The sequence below is a fragment of the Carassius auratus genome, chromosome 2 (genome assembly GCF_003368295.1).
Source record: "Carassius auratus strain Wakin chromosome 2, ASM336829v1, whole genome shotgun sequence".
In the NCBI taxonomy this organism is placed as follows: domain Eukaryota; kingdom Metazoa; phylum Chordata; class Actinopteri; order Cypriniformes; family Cyprinidae; genus Carassius; species Carassius auratus.
The window spans coordinates 6,409,146-6,429,236 of record NC_039244.1 but is presented as its reverse complement, the minus strand read 5'-3'; the positions used below and the strand labels follow the sequence as shown (position 1 = coordinate 6,429,236).

At 36.7% G+C, this 20,091-nt stretch overlaps 4 protein-coding genes and 1 long non-coding RNA gene across 5 annotated transcripts; all 5 read left to right on the top strand.

The window, feature by feature from the left end:
- Window positions 1-1,631: 1,631 nt before the first annotated feature.
- LOC113040301 (serine protease 56-like) lies at window positions 1,632-6,752 on the top strand (the record flags this gene model as incomplete). Its single annotated transcript, XM_026198645.1, has 10 exons — window positions 1,632-2,159; window positions 3,532-3,690; window positions 3,773-4,027; window positions 4,209-4,398; window positions 4,747-4,855; window positions 5,009-5,165; window positions 5,281-5,423; window positions 5,556-5,715; window positions 5,854-6,042; window positions 6,640-6,752. Coding segments are annotated over exons 1-10 (1,575 nt in total), but the record flags the coding sequence as incomplete, so codon positions are not given.
- Window positions 6,753-6,762: 10 nt separating this feature from the next.
- LOC113110569 (uncharacterized) lies at window positions 6,763-7,475 on the top strand. The gene is made up of 3 exons (XR_003293177.1): window positions 6,763-6,807; window positions 6,960-7,112; window positions 7,239-7,475. It is a non-coding gene; the product is annotated as an uncharacterized LOC113110569 (long non-coding RNA).
- Window positions 7,476-7,505: 30 nt separating this feature from the next.
- On the top strand, window positions 7,506-9,590 carry LOC113110559 (serine protease 56-like). The gene is made up of 4 exons (XM_026274691.1): window positions 7,506-7,663; window positions 8,007-8,069; window positions 8,215-8,321; window positions 9,097-9,590. The coding sequence occupies exons 1-4, from the start codon at window positions 7,522-7,524 to the stop codon at window positions 9,268-9,270; spliced, it is 486 nt and encodes a 161-aa protein (XP_026130476.1). The 5' UTR covers window positions 7,506-7,521; the 3' UTR covers window positions 9,271-9,590.
- Window positions 9,591-13,380: 3,790 nt separating this feature from the next.
- LOC113114237 (acetylcholine receptor subunit gamma-like) lies at window positions 13,381-14,437 on the top strand. The gene is made up of 3 exons (XM_026281094.1): window positions 13,381-13,821; window positions 13,972-14,086; window positions 14,210-14,437. Exons 1-3 carry the CDS (start codon window positions 13,727-13,729, stop codon window positions 14,408-14,410), a joined length of 411 nt encoding a protein of 136 aa, XP_026136879.1. The 5' UTR covers window positions 13,381-13,726; the 3' UTR covers window positions 14,411-14,437.
- A 388-nt stretch (window positions 14,438-14,825) lies between these two features.
- Window positions 14,826-19,910, top strand: LOC113114226 (phospholipid scramblase family member 5). Its single transcript, XM_026281068.1, has 9 exons — window positions 14,826-14,899; window positions 15,056-15,888; window positions 16,820-17,090; window positions 17,888-17,962; window positions 18,130-18,322; window positions 19,043-19,154; window positions 19,242-19,341; window positions 19,464-19,522; window positions 19,620-19,910. The coding sequence occupies exons 2-9, from the start codon at window positions 15,886-15,888 to the stop codon at window positions 19,644-19,646; spliced, it is 840 nt and encodes a 279-aa protein (XP_026136853.1). The 5' UTR covers window positions 14,826-14,899; window positions 15,056-15,885; the 3' UTR covers window positions 19,647-19,910.
- The last annotated feature ends 181 nt before the right edge of the window (window positions 19,911-20,091 follow it).

Below are 20,091 nucleotides of genomic sequence, written 5' to 3'. Positions count from 1 at the left end.
ACACTTCGTCACAAAGCCTGCAATGAGTCCACTTCAAAGAGACGCACAAACCTGATACCATGTGACAGCTTAAAATGATCGTTCATTAGCTCTGATGAATTCAGGAGCATCTCTGTCTGTACATTCGCTCCTTTATGTTTCCCTTTGCCCTGATTGCCACGTCCAAGCCTTATTTGAGGGAAGAACAGTCATTCGATTGTCATGCGTCATTATTTCATGAATCAGGCCACTAAGCCTCACTTTGCTCTTCTCACACTTGACACACTTAGTAATGTAATTGCATTAAACATCAAACCAAGTGGTGTTCGTTTTAAAGATGGCACAAACATTTATTTTTTAAGCAGGCACTTTTATCCAGAGCGACAACTACACTAATGTTGGAAACCATGATCTTTGTTGGTGTGATGAACTATACTAGGGAAAATGCCATTATACATCCATCAAAAGCAGCTTGGAAAGTGGTTTGAAAAATAGATTCTATTAAAGCTCAGATGCCACTTATTTTGATACGTGAATCTTTAGTGAACGGGAACAGAGCTCAAACAAATATTTAAAAAGTCAAAACAACAAAACAATCTAGTTAATTATTTTAATTCACCCCCTCAACAACTCTCTCTCTCTCTCTAACTAAAATAACCTGAATAAGTAAGATAGTAATAAAAAAAGTGTGATTTCTAGACCTGGAGATGTCATTTAAATGATTAAAATCTTTATAATATTTTATAATGGATATACATTTGTCTAGCTATTCCTGGCTATAATATATTGTATCTACTAGAAGTTGTGATTGAAAAATTAAATAAGTAAAATTCTTATCCGGTAAAACATGTAAAACTGGAAAAGTCATGGGACGTGCGAATATTGTTGGACGGTCTCAGAGTCCAAAAGGTTGCGAACCGCTGGCAAAAACTATTGTCTGATGATTGTTTACACTTCTAATTTAAAAATTCAAATGATCTATCTATAAATTTTTATGAGGGAACAAAATTTTTCCCCCATTTATTATGCAGCCCAACCAAATGGATGTTATTGTCAAAGTTGTCAAACATTTCCCATGAAAACAACAAGAGCACTTAGACTTACATTTATAATAGCCTACACGATTTAGTTATGATTTAGTCATAGTGTTATGTATGCAGAGCTCGGCATTTGATTGATTTAATTTTGTCTATTATCTATTGCCGAAAGGAGCAATTTAAAATTAAAATTAAATTGGCTTTTTCAGATGTCACTGAAAAAGTTTTTGGAAAACGATACGGAAAGCAATCTCTGTGACAGTCCAACAATGAAGGAAGCATGACAAACGTTTCTACGAACTCTCGGCCAGTAACGAGTAAACAAATGGTGAGCTCTTGTTTTTTAATGTTGTATGTTTTTATGCAATGAGGCTATGCTGAGCTGAGAAAGATGCAATGATCTGAACTGACAATGTTTTAATGGTGCACATAAAAGCGTGAAAGTGATCAAGGAGGTCGGCGTGCCTGTGATCGCCACATTCGCTTGCTTTGAACTCTCAGGGAGGAGCACAATACTCTCATTCAGAGATTGGCTGAATGACAGATGCTCCCTCTCTCTTTCTCTTTCTCTTGCCCCCTCCTCTCTGTCTCACTCTAACGTTAATGAATTCAAACAAACCCGCCCCCTACCCATCCAGCTCTCTTTCTCTTTCCCTCTTTTTCTCTCACCACAGAACATTTCCAGCCTTGGCAAGTTCCTCGTGATTTGCTCTCATCGTCTTAATGAATTCAACTGGGAGTGCATTGGCCCTGATGCCCACCCCTTCAGGGAGAGGTCCAGTGCTCTTGCATATATCTGCAGGGCTGCTGCATGCTTTCCATCGTTCCATCAGCTTCTGTCACTAACACATCCTCTTAAAGGGAGTGTGGGAGAAAGCTAAGCCAGCCAGAAGGTCAGAGACACTCGTGCATCACAGGTGCCTTGATGCAAAAGGAAGGTTGTGTCCGTGTGCCAGTGTTTTTGAAAAGTGGAACTTCTTAAAGCTGTTAGAAAATTTGTTTTTCTATTGGACGACTCACCTGTGGACAGGTGAAGTGGAATCATGGGTATGATGTCACTGCTGCTGTTGATGGTGATTGGTTGGTGTGGTGGGGTGCCTCCGTTGAGAGAGGTGTACAGAATGCCACAGAGCGCACTTAAAGGTAGGCCAGGTATTCAGAAGTTTTGCCTGCTTCTGCATTGAAGGTACAAAACTGTCACTGGGGTGGCACCCTTTCAAAAGTTAATAATACATACAATTTAGGGGTAAATAGGGTACAAAGTGTACCTTTTAGCTTCTGTATTTTAGTGACCGCCCCTTTGACAGCTTTGCACCTTTTTTTCTGAGAGTGTATAGATTCAAAAGATGCAAACTCACTGTGATGTCTAAAATGTACCTAATAGCTTAGGTGTTTTCTTTTCAATAAACTTGTTGCAAAAGAGTTCCAAAGGTAGAACAGCCTTTTCAGTGATGGTGAACATTGATGTCAGAGCTCCAATAACTCTTAATAATCTGACAGTATTATTTAACTGTTTCTCTAAGAATAAACTTCTTGACTGTTCAATTCAATTCAATTCAAGTTTATTTGTATATCGCTTTTTACGATACAAATCATTACAAAGCAACTTTACAGAAAATTATGTTTCTACAAAATTTAGTAGTAGCTTATAAGAGGTAACTGTCAGTTTGTGTGCATATGACAGGATTTTTCAGAAAAATTGATGCAAGATAAATACAATCAGCTTTGAAGTCTCTTTATCTCTTTGGGATATAGAGAAGAGCACATGGCTGAATGTGTTTGTAACTTTGTGTTTGGGGTCTTTAGCACTGCTCTGAGCATGAGTTTGCTCACTTGTTCTCATGGAAAAACCATGACTGATTAAAATACTGCTCTCATACAGATTTTTTTTAAAAAATATAAATGTAGTATAACCATAGCCAGTCATGGGTTGAGAGATGTTCAAATGTTGATTTTCTCTCCACCTAACAGGGAACATTCTCAGAGCTTTGGCTAATGTTTCTGCAAGGTTTACTCCAGTAATGCTAATAAAAAAAAGTTAATTCAAAGTTATCTGTTCTTTAATAATGTTTTCAAAATGTTATTTAATGGCAGAAACATTATACGTATTTAATGGAATTCATGAACTGTTCAGAGAACATTCAAAAGTAACACTAAATGATAAAATGGAATGTTTTCTTAACGCTCGCATAACCGAGAGAAATGTTTTAAAAATATAAAAAAGAGAGAATATTCTTTTTTCAACTTTTTTTGTTATTCTGCTGTTTGTAGTTTTGTGTTTGTATGCATATCTGACAATTTTTATTGTTGAAACAAAAATAATGCATTAGAGAAAACGATCTGATTATCTTATCTGATTCACATAAACACCAAGTCAGCACACTTTTCTGCTCCACTGAACTTAAATGTTCTTCTTTATACCTACTTTTAAAGTTTTCTTTAAATTTGCTTTATGTTGGTTGTTTTGAGGCATGTATTCACTTTTGCTTACATCTCTTTCTGCTTCTCTCTGCAGCTCTGTCTGATAGAGGAACAGTAGTGATGGAGGCCGCTCTGTCCCGCGCTCTGTCTGCCGTAGATGCTGCCGTATTGGACCGCAACAAGGCTGAGGCAGGCTGCAGAGGGTGTGTGCCCTGTCTGTTTCAGGACTGTGGACAGCGAAAAGGCGCTTGTGGTAAGCTTGAATGAACAAATGCTTTATAACAAGGACTCTTTGACTTTAAACACGGATTCTGATGGTGGTGGTTATTCCGTAGCTTCTCCAGAGGATACACAGTCAGAGCCGAGCTGTCAGGTCATCTCTCGCGCTCAGGAGGAAGCTGATGAAGGAGAGAGGAGTTGGTTGCTGAGTCAGGCCTGTGGCTACTACAAACGCCGGTGCACACCTGCACAAGTGAACAAAGACCTGTGCGTCAGAGTCATGGGAGAGAGTTGCAGTGCTCGCGTCCTGCAGTGCAGTCTGCTCAACACCATGCAGAACCTGGAGCCGGCCACACAGACCACAGCACAGGGTAAAAAAAAAATTAAGTAAATAATGTAAACATACTCAGAACTTTCATATATACATAATTTTACATAATCTGCATGATTAAAATAAAAAATGTAATCAAAAATAAACCTTGACTATGATTGTCAATGGACTTTAGAGGAACTAATAAGATCTATTTATTGATGTAACTTCCCTTTTTGTAGCTGTGTGTGGCCAGCGTTTCTCTGTCTCACAAAACCTGACACAGCCTCGTTCTCGTATTATGGGGGGATCTCCTGCTCCTCTGGGCAGCTGGCCATGGCTGGTGAACCTTCGGCTGGATGGCGCTCTGATGTGTGGGGGCGTGCTGGTTGACAGCTCTTGGGTCCTCACTGCTGCCCATTGCTTTGCTGGGTAAAAGCACAAATACATATCTACATATTTAAACTGAATGTGAGTGGATACCTTATTGCCTTTTCACTTGACAATCTTGCTATTTGTATTGGTACTGAGAACATACAATTGTTTTGCTCCGATGTGATGAAATGAGAAACATTTGAAGCTGTTGTAAAATACCAGAACAGCACACACTTTTGACAGTGATTAAATGTGCCATAACATTCAAAATAATGAACCATACAGCACTGACTTTTATCATATTATGTTCTCGCCATTTTCTGAAAAGGATAATTAATTGTGCTGTGTCTTGTTGCTTTATTTGTGTATGTACTCAAATGTTTTGTGAACGTCTCCCCCAATTAGGAGCCGCAGTGAGAGTTATTGGACAGCGGTAGTGGGAGAGTTTGACCTCAAAAAAACTGACCCTGATGAGCAGATCATGAAAGTCAATCGCATCATCACTCATCCGAAGGTAAACATATATATATATATATATATATATATATATATATATATATATATATATATATATATATATATATATATATATATATATATATTTGTTTGTATTTCTTTTTATTTTAAATATGTCCCTATTGTATCCAATCCTTTTCTCTTGTTGTAGTTTAACCCAAAGACGTTTAATAACGACATTGCTCTGGTGGAGCTGAGTTCTCCAGTTATTCTGTCTGAACGGGTCACACCTGTCTGCGTGCCCTCTGACCTCGACCCACCGGCTGGTACACCCTGTTTGGTGGCTGGCTGGGGCTCTCTATATGAGGGTAAGAGAATCTGCATAACTCATATTTTGGAAAAAGAGCCTAATAATATCACACAACATTTGCTTAAAAAGCTGTGAAGTATTCATGCTTGTCTTGATTCTCTGTGTGTGTGAAGACGGACCCTCTGCAGATGTGGTGATGGAGGCGAAAGTGCCACTGCTGTCTCAGACCACCTGTCGCAGTGCACTGGGGAAGGAGCTGCTCACGAATACCATGTTCTGTGCTGGGTACCTCACTGGAGGTATCGACTCATGCCAGGTATCTCTACATTATCGTACTAGCTTGTATTATAAACACCCCAGCAGATGAAGAAACATCTTATCTGCTATATAAAAACAACACCTGCTTTACAATCATCTGACTAGAATCTGTGTCCTTGCATGTGTCCAGGGTGATTCTGGAGGGCCGCTGATCTTCCAGGACCGTTTATCGGGACGGTTTCAGCTCTTTGGCATCACCTCTTGGGGGGATGGCTGTGGGGAGAGGGGAAAGCCTGGTGTTTACACACGGGTCACCGCCTTCTCTGACTGGGTCATGACAGAGATACAGAGTGAGTTGCTCAACATGTTGCACACACCACAAAACAAAGATCTCCACCACCCTGAGTTTAAACCCTCCCACACTTTCTGCTCAATGAAAAGCCACAAATCCTGCAAAATCGTTTTACATTCCATTCTCTGAATTCCAGAGTCCTTTGGGAGTCGGGAGCCCACATGTCCTGAGCTGCTCAAGACAACTGAACTGTCTGAAGAACAGCAGATGTCAGAATTGACCACACTCTGCCACTTCTACACGCTATCCTGCTCTTCGACCCTCGACCCCTCTGCCTGTCAGCGTCTCGCTCAGGACAAATGCCAAAGCCGGCTTAAGAAGTGCAGTAAGTTATCCAGACAGTTTAAATAAAAAAATCTAATTATATATTTAAACTGAATTAACCTAATTTTAAGTGCTAGTTTGGATGTACATACTCATTCTTTATTACTACTACTTTCCAGATTTTAAAATAACAAACTATGAAATAACAGCAATGGAAATATGCGAATTATTTAGTCATCTTGACAAGCTCTGCATCTTAACAAAATGCATTCTGGGATACTTTTTATGCTGCATTGAAGGAGTTCACATGTATGTTGGGCACTTGTAGGCTCGCTCATAAAGTTTTATGAAATTCAAATCATCAATTAATTTTTTTTTTACATGAATTTAAACTAGTTTTTAAAGAAATTTGTATGTAGACACAATTTATTCTACACAACCTATTTCAAGCATTTTTTAAATCCTAAATAAAAGGCTTAAATTATAAATTGAGTTACGTACTGTATGTCCAAACTCTCAAGACTCACAGTGTACTTTGATAAAAACAGTAATATACTGAAATATAGAAAACAGTTTTCTATTTGAATGTATTCTGAAATATATTTACCTTCCCTCCATCTACTGCCTTTCTTACTGTCTGCTGTCTTTCTCCCTACAGAGTTGCATTCCTTTCTGCAGACTCTGCTGGACTTGCTTCAGAGGGCCGATGACTGTATCAGAGATAAAGTTGACCTGACCTTCTTCACTCAGACTCTTCCTCAGTTGGTGGAGAATATGTACAGCTCTGCTCATATAACACGAAGACGCAGAAATGCTCTTGAAACAGGTAGAGCCATTAAACCTTTCTGCACTGTACTTGTAAAGCTTATCATGGCTCAGGGGGGATGTACAATGCTTTCCGGAATGTAATATTTTTCAGCAACTGTTTAGATCGTTCTCCATATTGTTATTCTTCTAACCAACATATTATTCTCAAAGAGCAGATTGGCCAGCCAGCACTATTCCAGCAAGTGGGCCCTCTGGTGGACGACTGGGAGAGCTACCTTACAGGCATTGCTGAAGATCTGGATCTACACAAGGAACTGAAAGAACTCACAGGAACTTTCTCAGGAGCAACAACTCTTCACACCGGTAAATTTGTCTAATTGAAACAAAGGTTTTACATATGATGGAGCAGCATGTTCACTACATTTCTGTTTAAGACGGACATAAGTTAACAATAAACTAAGACTGATGGTGACTTAATGAAAATTTCAGGAAGAGGAAAGTGGAAAAGCATTTCTTCAGCAGCTTGACGGATCACTGCTCTCCTCCATTGCTGCCCTGCGTTCCAAACTAGACTCACTGCACATTCCTGTCATACCAGAATTGGACCACCAACTGTTTCAAAGGGATTTCACCATTCCCACCACTGGAAAACAGCAACAGGATAATAGTGCCAAATCTAAGGAGTCTGTACTGTCAGCAGACTATTGGACTGCTCTGATATATAAAGCTCTGAGAGGAAGTGGCCACAGGAAGTGTTACAGGAAGTCCGGTGATGACAGCATCCCCTCAGGATCATATAGATACAACAACCAGATCTTTGGAACCTTCCACACAACCACCGAAACTCAAGACTCTGGAGCCGTCTGATTCTGTCCCTACCCAGATGCCCCTGCTTCAACAGCCACTCTTCAAAAGTAAGTGTTAATATAGCAGAATATTGAAAAACAATAACAGGAAACCTTTTTTGCAATAACTATAATTTTCTCAACCTGCAGTATAGGCTCCTTACCACCGTTTAGACCCCTGTGGATCTCAAATAATATATATTTTAAGCAAAGAATGAATGTAAATGATTGAACAAAAATACAATCTTGAGTTTTTTTAGCTTCAATGTTATATTTATATAATATTTTATTAATAATAATATTATTATTAAAAATAATAACTATTGCTTTTTTATTTAAAAAATAACAACAACAACTATTTGTATACCATTTACCATGAATATCCAGACTAATAGACTAATAATTGTTTCAGAGATCCTGTGGAGGAGAAAGAGAGATCTACACAAGAGACAGATACGAGGAGCCAATGACAAAGGTACTATTTCTCATTTAATTTAGCGTTTCTATCCATTCATTTGATTTGAAAAGGAATATGAGGTTAATATTAAATGTATTTGAAGGAATGTGAGTTTTTATTATTTACTGTTGTGTTTCAAGGCTTTGTTCTTTGTGTTTTGCAGTTTGCTCAGGAGTAACTGAATCCGCTCAGCTGGTCAGCACCACCAAAGTGATGTACAACTGGATCCTGGCTGTTCCATCGAACAACATCAACATGATCTTCCAGGAAGTGAGTCTGTGTGGGTCGTAGAAGTTTCTAGATTTCATTTGCAAGTAAAATATATGATACTTTATGTACATGTTTTGACAGACAGACAGATCATTCAAGTATATATTTACAGAAGTTGTATTGGATTATAGAACAGACACTACTGTTTAAAAGTTTTCAGTCTGTTTTTTTTTTTAAGTAGTCTCTTATGCGTACATTTATTTGGTTTAAAATAAAGTAAAAAAAAACAATATTATGAAATATAATGTGACAATTTAAATGAACTCTTTTCTAACGGCAAAGCTGAATTTTCACCAGCCATTAATCCAGTCTTCAGTGTCACATAATACTAATATGCTGATTTGCTGCTCAAGAAACATTTCTTCTTATAATCAATGTTGAAAACAGTTGTGCTGCTTAATATTTAGATATTTCAGGATTCTTTGATGAATTTGAAGTAAAAAAAACAACAACTTTAATTTGTTTGTGCAGGGGCCTTTTTGTCCAAATTAGTGGCATTTTTGCCCCAAGTTCCCATGGCCCCAGCCTTACACAAGCTCCGCCCATATATATATATATGTATATACACACATACACACATACACACACATAAACATAATAAATGCCCTTCACAGTACCTTCACGTAAGATTAATTTAATTCTTTGTTAAAAAAAAAGATACATTTCAACAAAATTGTATTTCTACTCAGCCCACATGTTTGTAATGTATGTTATGTTTGTGTGGTGTTGTATTTTAATTCTGCATATGTTTCATTGTGTGTGTTCATCATCTCAGGTGCTGGTTGACCTGAATTCTAAGAATGATCGTGGTTTGTACCAATCACGGATCAAGGCCACTGTTGGCGGGCGACCTTTGACCTTTTACAGCTTGGTGGGTTTGGAGAATGAAGCGTTCTATCGCAGCATGCCACGCATCATTGCCGTCGCCATTGATGCTCTCAAAACGTAAAACACACTTGTATATATTATTACGTCCTAAACTTTCTCATGTGACATCACCTGCTGCTATGGAAATGATTGGATGAGACCTTCTTTCTAAAGTCATCACAGGACAGCTAACACTTTTCTGGAGGATGAAGCTGGTCACTGTGTACTGAGACTGGACTGACATGGCAATATGTTCACCCCGATTTAATTTATTTCCCAGGGACAGAGGTTGATCCTCCTGTCTGAGCTGCAAACTGTACAGATATGGTATTTGATGTTTGTTATATATTTATTTGTATTACTTTGTATTTTTTGTATGAAAACAAATTGCTAAAAAATTAAATGGAGTCGAAGATTTAACTATTTAAATAAATTTTGTCTTTATATTTATGAGCTTGTCAGGTCTTTCTTTATTTTTTTCTTTTTAAAAAGCACTCAATGACTTTATGACAAAATTTTTATACAAAATAAGAACCAAACACACATATTGAGAAAAAAAAGTATTTGAGCTTTTTAATATATGGGCGGAGCTTGTGTAAGGCTGGGGCAATGGGAACTTGGGGCAAAAATGCCCCTAAATTGGACAAAAAAGCCCCTGCACAAACAAATTAAATCTATTACGTCTGTTACTAACAAAGTGAAAATGAACAGACAGTGACGATTGTGGCATCGAATTAAGATCTTCTCACGTTGCACCGTATTTTAGTGTTGCGCATTTTAACCAATCACACACAAATCTGTTGAACTTAGGAATGCAATGGCCAATCAGAGGTGTTCAGGTGAATCACCGCTGAAACTCATCAGTTTTGAAAGAAACCCCCAGCCATATATTTCATGTAACATTTCTGTTAGATTTATTAGATTTATTATTTATTTCTATTAGATTTATTAGATTTGGACAAGATAAAAAAGGGAAGAAATTGGTGTGAGAAATCACCCTAATTAAATGCCTCCACTGAAACCGCGCTTGCTATGATCATGTTAGTTCATGGCAGCTGAACATCTCTGTCAGCGGAAAGCAGTGCTGGAAACTCAGGGGGGCCTTTTTGTTTGGCTCAGATTTAATTTCTGAGGTGTTTCAGCATATGGGTACTGTGCTTATTGTGCTGTTCAGCGACAGGTGTCCCTAGATTTCTAACATACAGTTTAATTCTGATTCTTGATCTGGAGCTGATGACAACCCTCTGGGCTTCAAAATTAGCATTAAAAGATTCTAGTATGTTCCCCTGTAAGAAGCATGCTTACGTGATTTATTCAGAGTAATGTAAATTCACTTACAGTGCCAATCAACTATAGTTTCATGGGTTTGCATGTTTATATAATTCCTTGAGTATGATTCAAGACTCAATTACTAAAAGCCCCACTGGAATTATGAATAGACAGAAATAATGCATGAGATGGGGTGGTTGATGCCAGAAGAACTGTCATAGTAGTGATGCAAACAGCTGTTACGTAATGATTGACAGGTTTGGAAGCACTTGCTCTTATCACACTTTAGCCTAGAATTTCATTTTAATCCATCTCTTGGCAATCACAAATAAACAAGTAGTACCAGTCCAAAGTATTCTATTCTATTCTATTCTGTTCTATTATAATGGAATTATATGGAATTATTTTGTAGTAATAAGACCTGTATCTCTGATCCTCATACAAACAACCAGTCTAGAATCCGTCATTCCAAAATTCCAAAGTGTTAAAAATAAACCCCAACTCTCATCAGTAAGGATTGTAGAGGTGCAGGGTGGCAACACATGATATTTCTGAGCTCTCTGTCTATGATCAGATATTATGATCCCTTGTTTCCTTTACTCAGACTTTAAACATCATGTCAAACATCATGAAATTCATGTTTTTTCAACAACAAACCATGTCGATTAAAGCATCAATCCATCAATCCCTATCTTTCGTTTATTTGTTTATTCAATTTCAAATATCTGTCTATCTTTCCAACCATCAATCCTTCCAGATTGTGTGTTCATTTGTTAGTCTATCTCTCTGTCTGGTTATCTGTCTGCCTGTCTGTCTGTTTTCATATTTGTTTGTTTGATCTGTTCCTTTACAGTAGAACCGAGGTGAACCAGCAGCAACAGTTCTGTAATAAAAATACAAAATAAAAATATTTTCATATTACCAGTTATTGTCTTGTTTGTTCCACCAACTAAAATAGTTCCAAAATCATCCAAAGCAGAAACAACTTTTTCATGTATCCAAGTAACATAAAGCATTGATGTTTCTTGAACCAAAAAGTGTTTTTTAATGATTCAACTGAGTGAATGATTAATTGCCTCTAAAAAAACATTTTTATTCCCCTAAAAAAAGATAATGACTGCATTTTCAAAAAAAAAAAAATGGATAAGTATCAAGGTTTCTAATTTGATGTATCTCCAAGACATCCTAAAATATAGATTAGATCCTAATTGAAATCTAAACCAGCCCCATTTGTAAATGAAGGAATTTATGGTGTATTGACCATCTTTGTCACCTCAGATGACAATATTTAGACAGAGATGAACACATGACAGCTGATGACACACATCCTTCCACAAATCATGCCTGGGACACCATCTGTGCACCGACTTGTGGGAAATACTCTAACCTTATCTCTCTGCTTGACATCAGAGAAAAAACAGACAGAGAGAAAACTACTAGCTTCCAGTGACATCGCTTTGAGGTCTTCGCTATGTGTATGCGCGCACATGCATGTGTGTAAAGTGACAGCTGAAAATGTGAGGAACTGTATGGGTACAGAATCTGTGGACTTTCTGAAAATAACAATGAGGATTCAAGTTTGGAACCACACCTATTTTTCCTGTAACCCTTCCCATTCCTAAACAACTGTGTTTCCCTCACACACACACGCACACACACAGCTGGAGAGCCCTTCTTCACTAATGCTGCTCTGAGGATTTTAGCCTGGAACTGATCTCTTCCTCAAAAACCATCTGGTTATGGAGCCTTCTAACACTCTTATTCTCAGGTAATATGGTGTGTTCTTCTGAGTTCTGAGGGGTTTGTTATGCACAAAGGGGCATGGATTGTGACCTTGTGAAATTTTCAGTGATTCAGCATGGGTTTGGTCTAGTGGACAAATTCTTCATGAAACCACTGGTTTTTACATGTTCACACGTTGCCTTTATAAAGTGTTAAAGCTAGAGAACTGAGTGTCAGCAAAGAGGGCGGGAAATAGGGGGTTAAATTTTTGTTGATTTACACTAGCATTACATAATTACATAAATATATATATTTAGTAATAAAGAGATTATTTTAATTGTAAAGATGTAATGTGTGTGTACACAAACCAAGACTAAAGTTTAGCATGAAGACTATTCTTAAAAGAATTGGGAAGAACAAAGAGACCAAAAAAAAAAATTCCCAGGGCCCAGCTGGTATTTGGACACATAAGTCACGCTTAATACATGTATGAATTTCATTACAATACATAATAGAAGAGGGGGGAATACATACATTCAAAACATCTCCAACTGGTCCAAGACCAAAATTGAAAACATGAAATGAAAATATGAAAATCCACTTTTCACAGAACTGAATTCAATTTTATAGAAATTAATTAAATGCAATATTTTTAGTTAATTAATGACATAATTTTTGGGTCTTCCCATTTCTGTTCTAATTGCAGCAATCATTTTTTTACAGTAAACATTCAAAGCTGTTGTTGTTAGTAGTGATATTCAACAAAACATTATACTTTTCATATGACCTTAACTAATTGTGTGGAAGAGCTTTCCTCAATTAAATTGAAATAAAAGTGAACAAATTATTATTATTATTATCATTATTTATTATTATTTTCTTTTTTGAGGTATAATAAAATGAGGGATTAGATTGACGTCCTGTGTGTTTCAGGTGTGATCTGTAATCTAGAAGGATCTCTGCACAGAGATCTAATGGTGGATACAACAAGAACATGCGACCTATGGAGAACTATGGTGACATCACTGATGTGAAGATCAAGATGACCCTCACCAACCTCATTTCTCTGGTAAATGTGCATGTGTGTGTATACTGCATGTGGTAAAGTCTGAATGAGTGTGTATACACAAGGTAAATCTAATATCAATATCATCGTGCCCTGTGTCCTCTTCTCATCCCTCGGGTTACTTGTCTACTTCCTGCCGGCCAAAGGTCAGACTCCAGTGGATGCTAACAGGTGTCGCAATGCACAGCTTTCTATTTCAGCGAGTTCTTACATTTGTAGAAAGTTTTTTTTTTTATTGGGATTAAACATGGCGTGGCTAATAATGTCATCCAAAACCATTGACCAGTGGGGACAATAGCAGATGGCTTTAACATGAACTAATTTGCTTCATGATAATCAACATGAAGTGAATGATTCATTTTTACAGTAAGACTTTAACCTAACAAATCAGGAGACGTTATCATTCAGTTCATCAGCATATTTGTGATCAGTATGTTGAATTGGATGTTTGTGTATAATAGCTGGAGGACAGAAATGTGCTATGACCATTGCAATCCTGCTCGGTCGGACTGTCTTCCTGTTCCTTATTGCCAAGAAAGTTCCAGAAACTTCCCAAGCTGTTCCTCTCATCGGAAAGTGAGTCTGCGTTTTTATTCACTCATCACACCTTTTCAGCAGTTTCTGATAAACTTGTATTCAATGTGTGCAACATAAGATAAACAGTTTATATACACTAGTGTGTGTTCCAGCACACATTTTCTAGAGAAACTTGTGCTCTTTTGGCAGGTATCTGCTGTTTGTGATGTCGGTGACCACAATAACTGTGATGAACTGTGTGGTGGTGTTGAATGTTTCTGTGCGAACCCCCAACACCCACCCCATGAGCAACAACATCAGAAAGGTACAACAGAACGATCTAACCATCTTTAGGCTTTTTGTCCAATCCATAAAGACATAATGAAAAAGTTATTATTATACATGGAAGCTACATAATCGCTTTTCCCTCCATTTTGGGGCTACTCAGGTCTTTCTGAATATGCTTCCTCATCTGCTGAGGATGACGATGCAGCACTGGACACCAGAGCAGGAGGAAGGGGATTTTAAAACGTTTGCTCTGGGCAACGGCACTCCACTTCACCGCAAGAGACGAAGCTCTTTGGGATTAATAGCAAAGGCTGATGAAAACATGTTCAGAACAGCACGCTCAGAGCTGATGTTCAGTTGACTGAAGGAGAGAAAGGGGCTGCTGAAGAACACTTTAGAGAAAATACGTGAGTTAACAACTCGGAACAAATTATATACACTACTTTTCAAAAGGTTGGGGTCAGTAAGATTTTTTTAAATAAAATGTTTATTATTTTTATTAAATAAAAAATTAAATTAATGCATTTAGCAGATGCTTTTATCCAAAGCAACTTACAGTGCATTCAGTCTAACATTTTTGAGTAATATATATATATATATACACATTATCATATAATAAATAATACTATATATATATATATATATATATATATTATTATTTTTTTTTGCCATATGGTTTCTGGCCTTAAATTAGCTTTTTTGTGGTCTGACCTCAGAAAATGGTCTGGGAGGGAACACAGCACAGGATCTAGAATCCAGTTTGGCTTCAGCTTCATCAGAAGTGCATCAGTGTGTGTCTTCCTGTAAACACAATGCTGAAAGTGCCAAGCACCAAAATGACTTTCAAAGTGTAAGTGGCTGTTCCAGAATTCTCCAAACATGAGGCTGAAAGTGTCTCTTATTTACACAAGAACAGTGGATGTTTGTGTTTGGGCTTAACTTACCAACCCCTGAAAAACTAGTGTTGACGTCTAAATTCCAGTCATCCTTTCTTCTCACTCTGCAGGAAAATGAAGAATGGTTTCTGGTTGCCAGAGTGATTGACAGGATGTGCTTCATCGTCATGGCGCTACTGTTTATATTGGGCACCATCGGAATCTTCCTGATGGGACATTTCAACCAGGCCCCATCTCAGCCCTTCCCTGGAGACCCTAAAAAATACCTGCCTGAAATCTCATCTGGAGACATCACAGGCTGAATGCAAGTTAAAAACCTCAGACTCAGAGAAACTCCAGCAGAAGTCTAGAGGACTTTGTTGAAGACGAAAACAAACTCTGGAGACGAAAAGCCATCAGATTGTTCTAAAATATGGCAAGCTCTCTGCATTTTAATTTAGTAGTGCTTCATGTTTACAAAAGTGATCGAAGGTCTCCAGAGAAGAGAGCTGGCTGGATCCGAAGTCATTTGAAACTTGAATTGGCTTTGATGAGATGTGGATGAATATGAATGTCATATTATTTGCTTGTTATTGCCTGTCAATTTCTTTATCAACTTTAATTCTGTGTAGTGATTCAACAGTTGATGCTTTGCTGAAAATAAAAACGGTAAATTTATACACGTAAATGATGATCTTCTGCAAGAAATCAAATGAATTGTTTCAGGTTAGTCCTCTACCCCCCACTAACTTGAGGAGGATCTTAATTACATGGCTGACTGGTACTTTTCTGTCTGACAAAGAGCAGATCCGGGAAGGAGAGAGCAGGGCAGGAGGTGGGTGTTCAGTGTAGGAGTAGCATTACAACTACTAACACAGTGTTTGAAGCTTCTCAGTAAAGGAAACCCTTATCCCGTCACTTCTGCACCTGCCCAGCAGCCACAAAGACCTCAGGAACTGAAATGGTAAGATATGTTGTTGATGTGTCTATTTAGCAGCTGAATTGGTATTGATTCGTGTCATAAAGTGTCTTTACACAACAAATTATGTATAGTAAGCATAGCTATTCAACAAATTATGGCTTAATCACAAGCTTTCAAAAAACAAGAAGAGTGCATCTAGAGTCGAATGATGCAGAAAAGACTAAAGATTCAACATTATTAATATAAAGTTATTATTTAAATTTTCCCCTTTTCTTTAATTTGTTGCTATTTTTAACAATTTCTAGAAAAGCTTTCTCACAAAAAGAAAAAAAAACTTATTAGAATCAAAAATGGCCTTGTTTATTTATTTTATTTAGATTTATTTTTGGTATGTAAAAGTCTTAATTTTAATATTAATACATCTTTTAAATAATTAGCATATGCAATAATATATAGATTATTGTGTTATTAAATAATATGAATAATAGTAAATAATGTATAAAATAATAAGTAAATTGTTTCTTAAATACAATTAAATAATTTTTAGTAATGTTTTCATTATTAATTTTAGGCATTGTTTTTATATTATTTTATGGGTATTATATAAACAGATTATAAGTTATATTACAGTTATAAAACACTTTTTGCAAAGATAAATTATTTAAAAAATGTAATAAAATTATTACTTTTTATACTCATTTATTCTGGTTTTATAGTGTATACAAATTTTATTTTAATCTTTTTTAATCATTATATTACATTTATATATTTTTTTCTCTTTATACAAAGTGGTTATTTAAGCATTGTTTTAGTAAACTCACATTTAGACATTCTAATATCCTGTTTTTATGACAAAATGAAATGGGTTGCAGATGACCGTTCACACTGGTTTTCAGTGACATTTGACAAATATTTACTTTGGCTTTCACATGCCATGATTTTACCTCCTGTGTTTTCTCTCTCTTCCAACCAGGCCTCCCCATCTTTGACCACTCAGCCTCTTCCTTTTGGTCTGGAAAGGGAGAAACATATTGACATGCTCTTCAGAGCTTTCCACAGGCAGATTAGACCTACTACAGACACGCAGGACCTCACTCCTGTGCTCCGGGATACTGGCAGGACAAGAAGACAGAACGGAGGACCTGGATGGAAAGAGACAGACAATGACAGTAAAAGACTGGGAAAACTGTCTGTTCTGAGAACAGTCACAAGACTTCATATTACTGCCAGACCAGAACTGCAAGGTGAATAAAACATTTATAAAATAAATATATATATACATACATAAAAAAAAAATCTCTAAAATTTTATAAAAAACATAAATTGCCATATTACAAATCAGTTTAATAGACAATTTTTCTTAGGAAAAATACTTGTATTGAATAGAACAACTTTAAAGGTGACAACAAAAATTATGAAGTTCCTATTATTATTATCTCTTCAAACTAAATTATATATATATATATATATATATATATATATATATATATATATATATATATATATATATATATATTTAAAAGACAGACACTGAATGGCTTTGAAAAAATATAATTAAGATAATTTAAAATGTACTATACGGTTCAAAAGTGCATGGTCAGTCCTTTTAAAAATAAAAGTAATTAATACTTTTATTCAGCAAGGATGCAATTTATTAAAAGTGACAGTAAATACATTTATAATTTTACAAAAGATTTCTATACTTTTCTTTTGAACATTCTACCCATCAACAAATAGCAATAGATAAATATTACCACAAAAAGCATAAAGCAGCACAATCATTTTTAACACTGATAATAATAAGAAATGTTTCCTGAGCACCAATCATCATATAAGAATGGATTAAATACTACTAATAAAATAAATAATAAATAATGGTTTAAAGTAAATAAATAAATAAGTAAATTATAATAATTACAATTTTAAATGCTTATTTATAAAAGGTAGAACAGCTTGGGCTTGGTTTGAGATACTCACAGTATATAAATTAATATAATATGGTAAGGTTTAATAAAGGTTTTGTATTTGTGTGACGTCTCAGGTCCACAGTGTGTAGCCCGGAGAACATACAGCATCTCCACTGAAACCGGGGACCAGCTCTTTGTGGCTGTGGAAGGTAAATATGAAATAGAGTCTACTGTATGTGCTAAATGATGATATTGTGTGCCACTCTTTAAGATGATTATACTGCATTTTCAAAGCCACCAAAACATGCAGCCACATATAAACTTTGAGCACAACTGATATGTCACAAAACCTCTTTTTGTGTTGCGTCTTTGTTAGAGAGCGCATGCATGTGTATGCAATGCTGCGGTCCAGCTCGAGCCTGTTCACTACAAGGCTTTGATAAGGATGCAGAGTGTGTTTTCCTCTTTGAGAGGCCCCTGAGAGCAGAGATGTGCTGGCTCGGCTGCTGCCTGATGGAAATGAGGGCCTACACACCACAGAGAGAGCTCATTGGGACAGTTCACCAAAGGTAGAGATCAACAGCAAACCAGATCTCACTCTCATGCAGCTAGAATATTAATCCACACTGCAAGAATAAGACACTTAAAGACAAGAAAAAGCCATGTGATTGACATTTAAAACAATTAGCGGTGAGATTTAGATGCAAACATCTTAGTGTTATAATAAAATATCAGCCTGCGTTTCAGATCCAGTGTTATTTTAGTATCACTGAGATACTAATTTGATTGGTTTTCATTATTGGTTTTAGTTTTAGTTAACTACTGTATCATTGCTCTGGTCCAATCAAATTAAATCTAACTCTTGTATAATGGTGATGTAATCTCCTGTACTGTAAACCTATTATGCAGACAGAGCCATCCACATCATGTTTCATCATGATGCCAACTATTCTGTCAGATAAGGTCATCATTGTGTTTCTACTAACTGCACCCAACAAAAACCCTCCAGTAACCTCTCTCAGACTGAATAGGGAGAGATGTGGTGAACGTTCTGAGATGAAACCATCAACATGACCTCCTTCTCAGGACAGCCATGAACAAAGACCATGCCGTGTTTGTTTGTTGTCACACACCGAGCCTTTCAGCATCAGGTCATATCAAGCTAAAATAATATCAGTCGCACACAAATGAACAATCACTAGATTCAGAAAAAAAACTCTTCTTATCCGGTCTTCTAAAACCAAATCCACTGCTTGAAGACTGTTATAAGCCTTGAGGTGTTTTATCAGGTGGAGCATGTTCACGCCGTATTTCGAGGTCTGTGACTCCGAGGGCATCTCAGCCGTGAGAATCCAGGGCTCCTGTTGCAATACACGCTGCCTCTCTGAGCAGGAGCTGAAGGTCAAAAACCCATTCATATCATCCACCTTTTACATGCAGCTCTAATTGTACTCTCTTCTAATTATTCTCATGCATTGGGGGCATCAGGTGGTTTCCAGTATTGGTGAGAATATCGGGTGCATATGGAAAAGGTGGCCTGGATATAATGAGGAATGTAACATGGACCATGAATATTTTGGACTGGATGGTAAAAAATTGTATAGTTATATATATATATATATATATATATATATATATATATATATATATAGTAGATGCTAGAGTGATATACTCTAGTGTGACTATTTTCAACATCTCTTTCTCTCTCAGTACCTCAAGGAATGAATTTGAACACCAAAGTGCTGTTAATTGCTGCTGCCTTCCTGCTGGTGAGTTGCCAACCACACACACACACACACACACACACACACACACTATTGTATTAATATGTAACAGATTTATCGTTTATCTCTTTCTTTTTTGCAGAATCATATGTTTTTTGAGATGAGCTAAGAAGGACATGAAAGACATCAGCTCAGAAGTGAAGTGTGAACCCAACAATATAGAACTCTGGTGACAAGATGGAACACTGCATCATGTTTCTATGACAACTACAAGGAACCGGCATCGGTGATGCTCTTCTGAGATAACTACATTTGAGCTGTTGTGAAGATCATGACTCTTCATACAAAGCCACTCTACACCTGAACATTTGCACACTAAATTGAAGTACACATTAAACCTACACAGCTTTTTCATATTTGATACACAAATTAAGCCACTAAACAATTAACACAGTCAAGATTTAACACAGTCAAATCTAGGAAAGAGTACTTGTCCTCAATCATCATATGACCTTGCATCATATGTTTGTAAAAAACTATAGAGCTCTGATCATAAAACTAAGAATTATTAAGATACTGTGAGATAAAGGGTGAAAGCTTATATGTAAATGCAG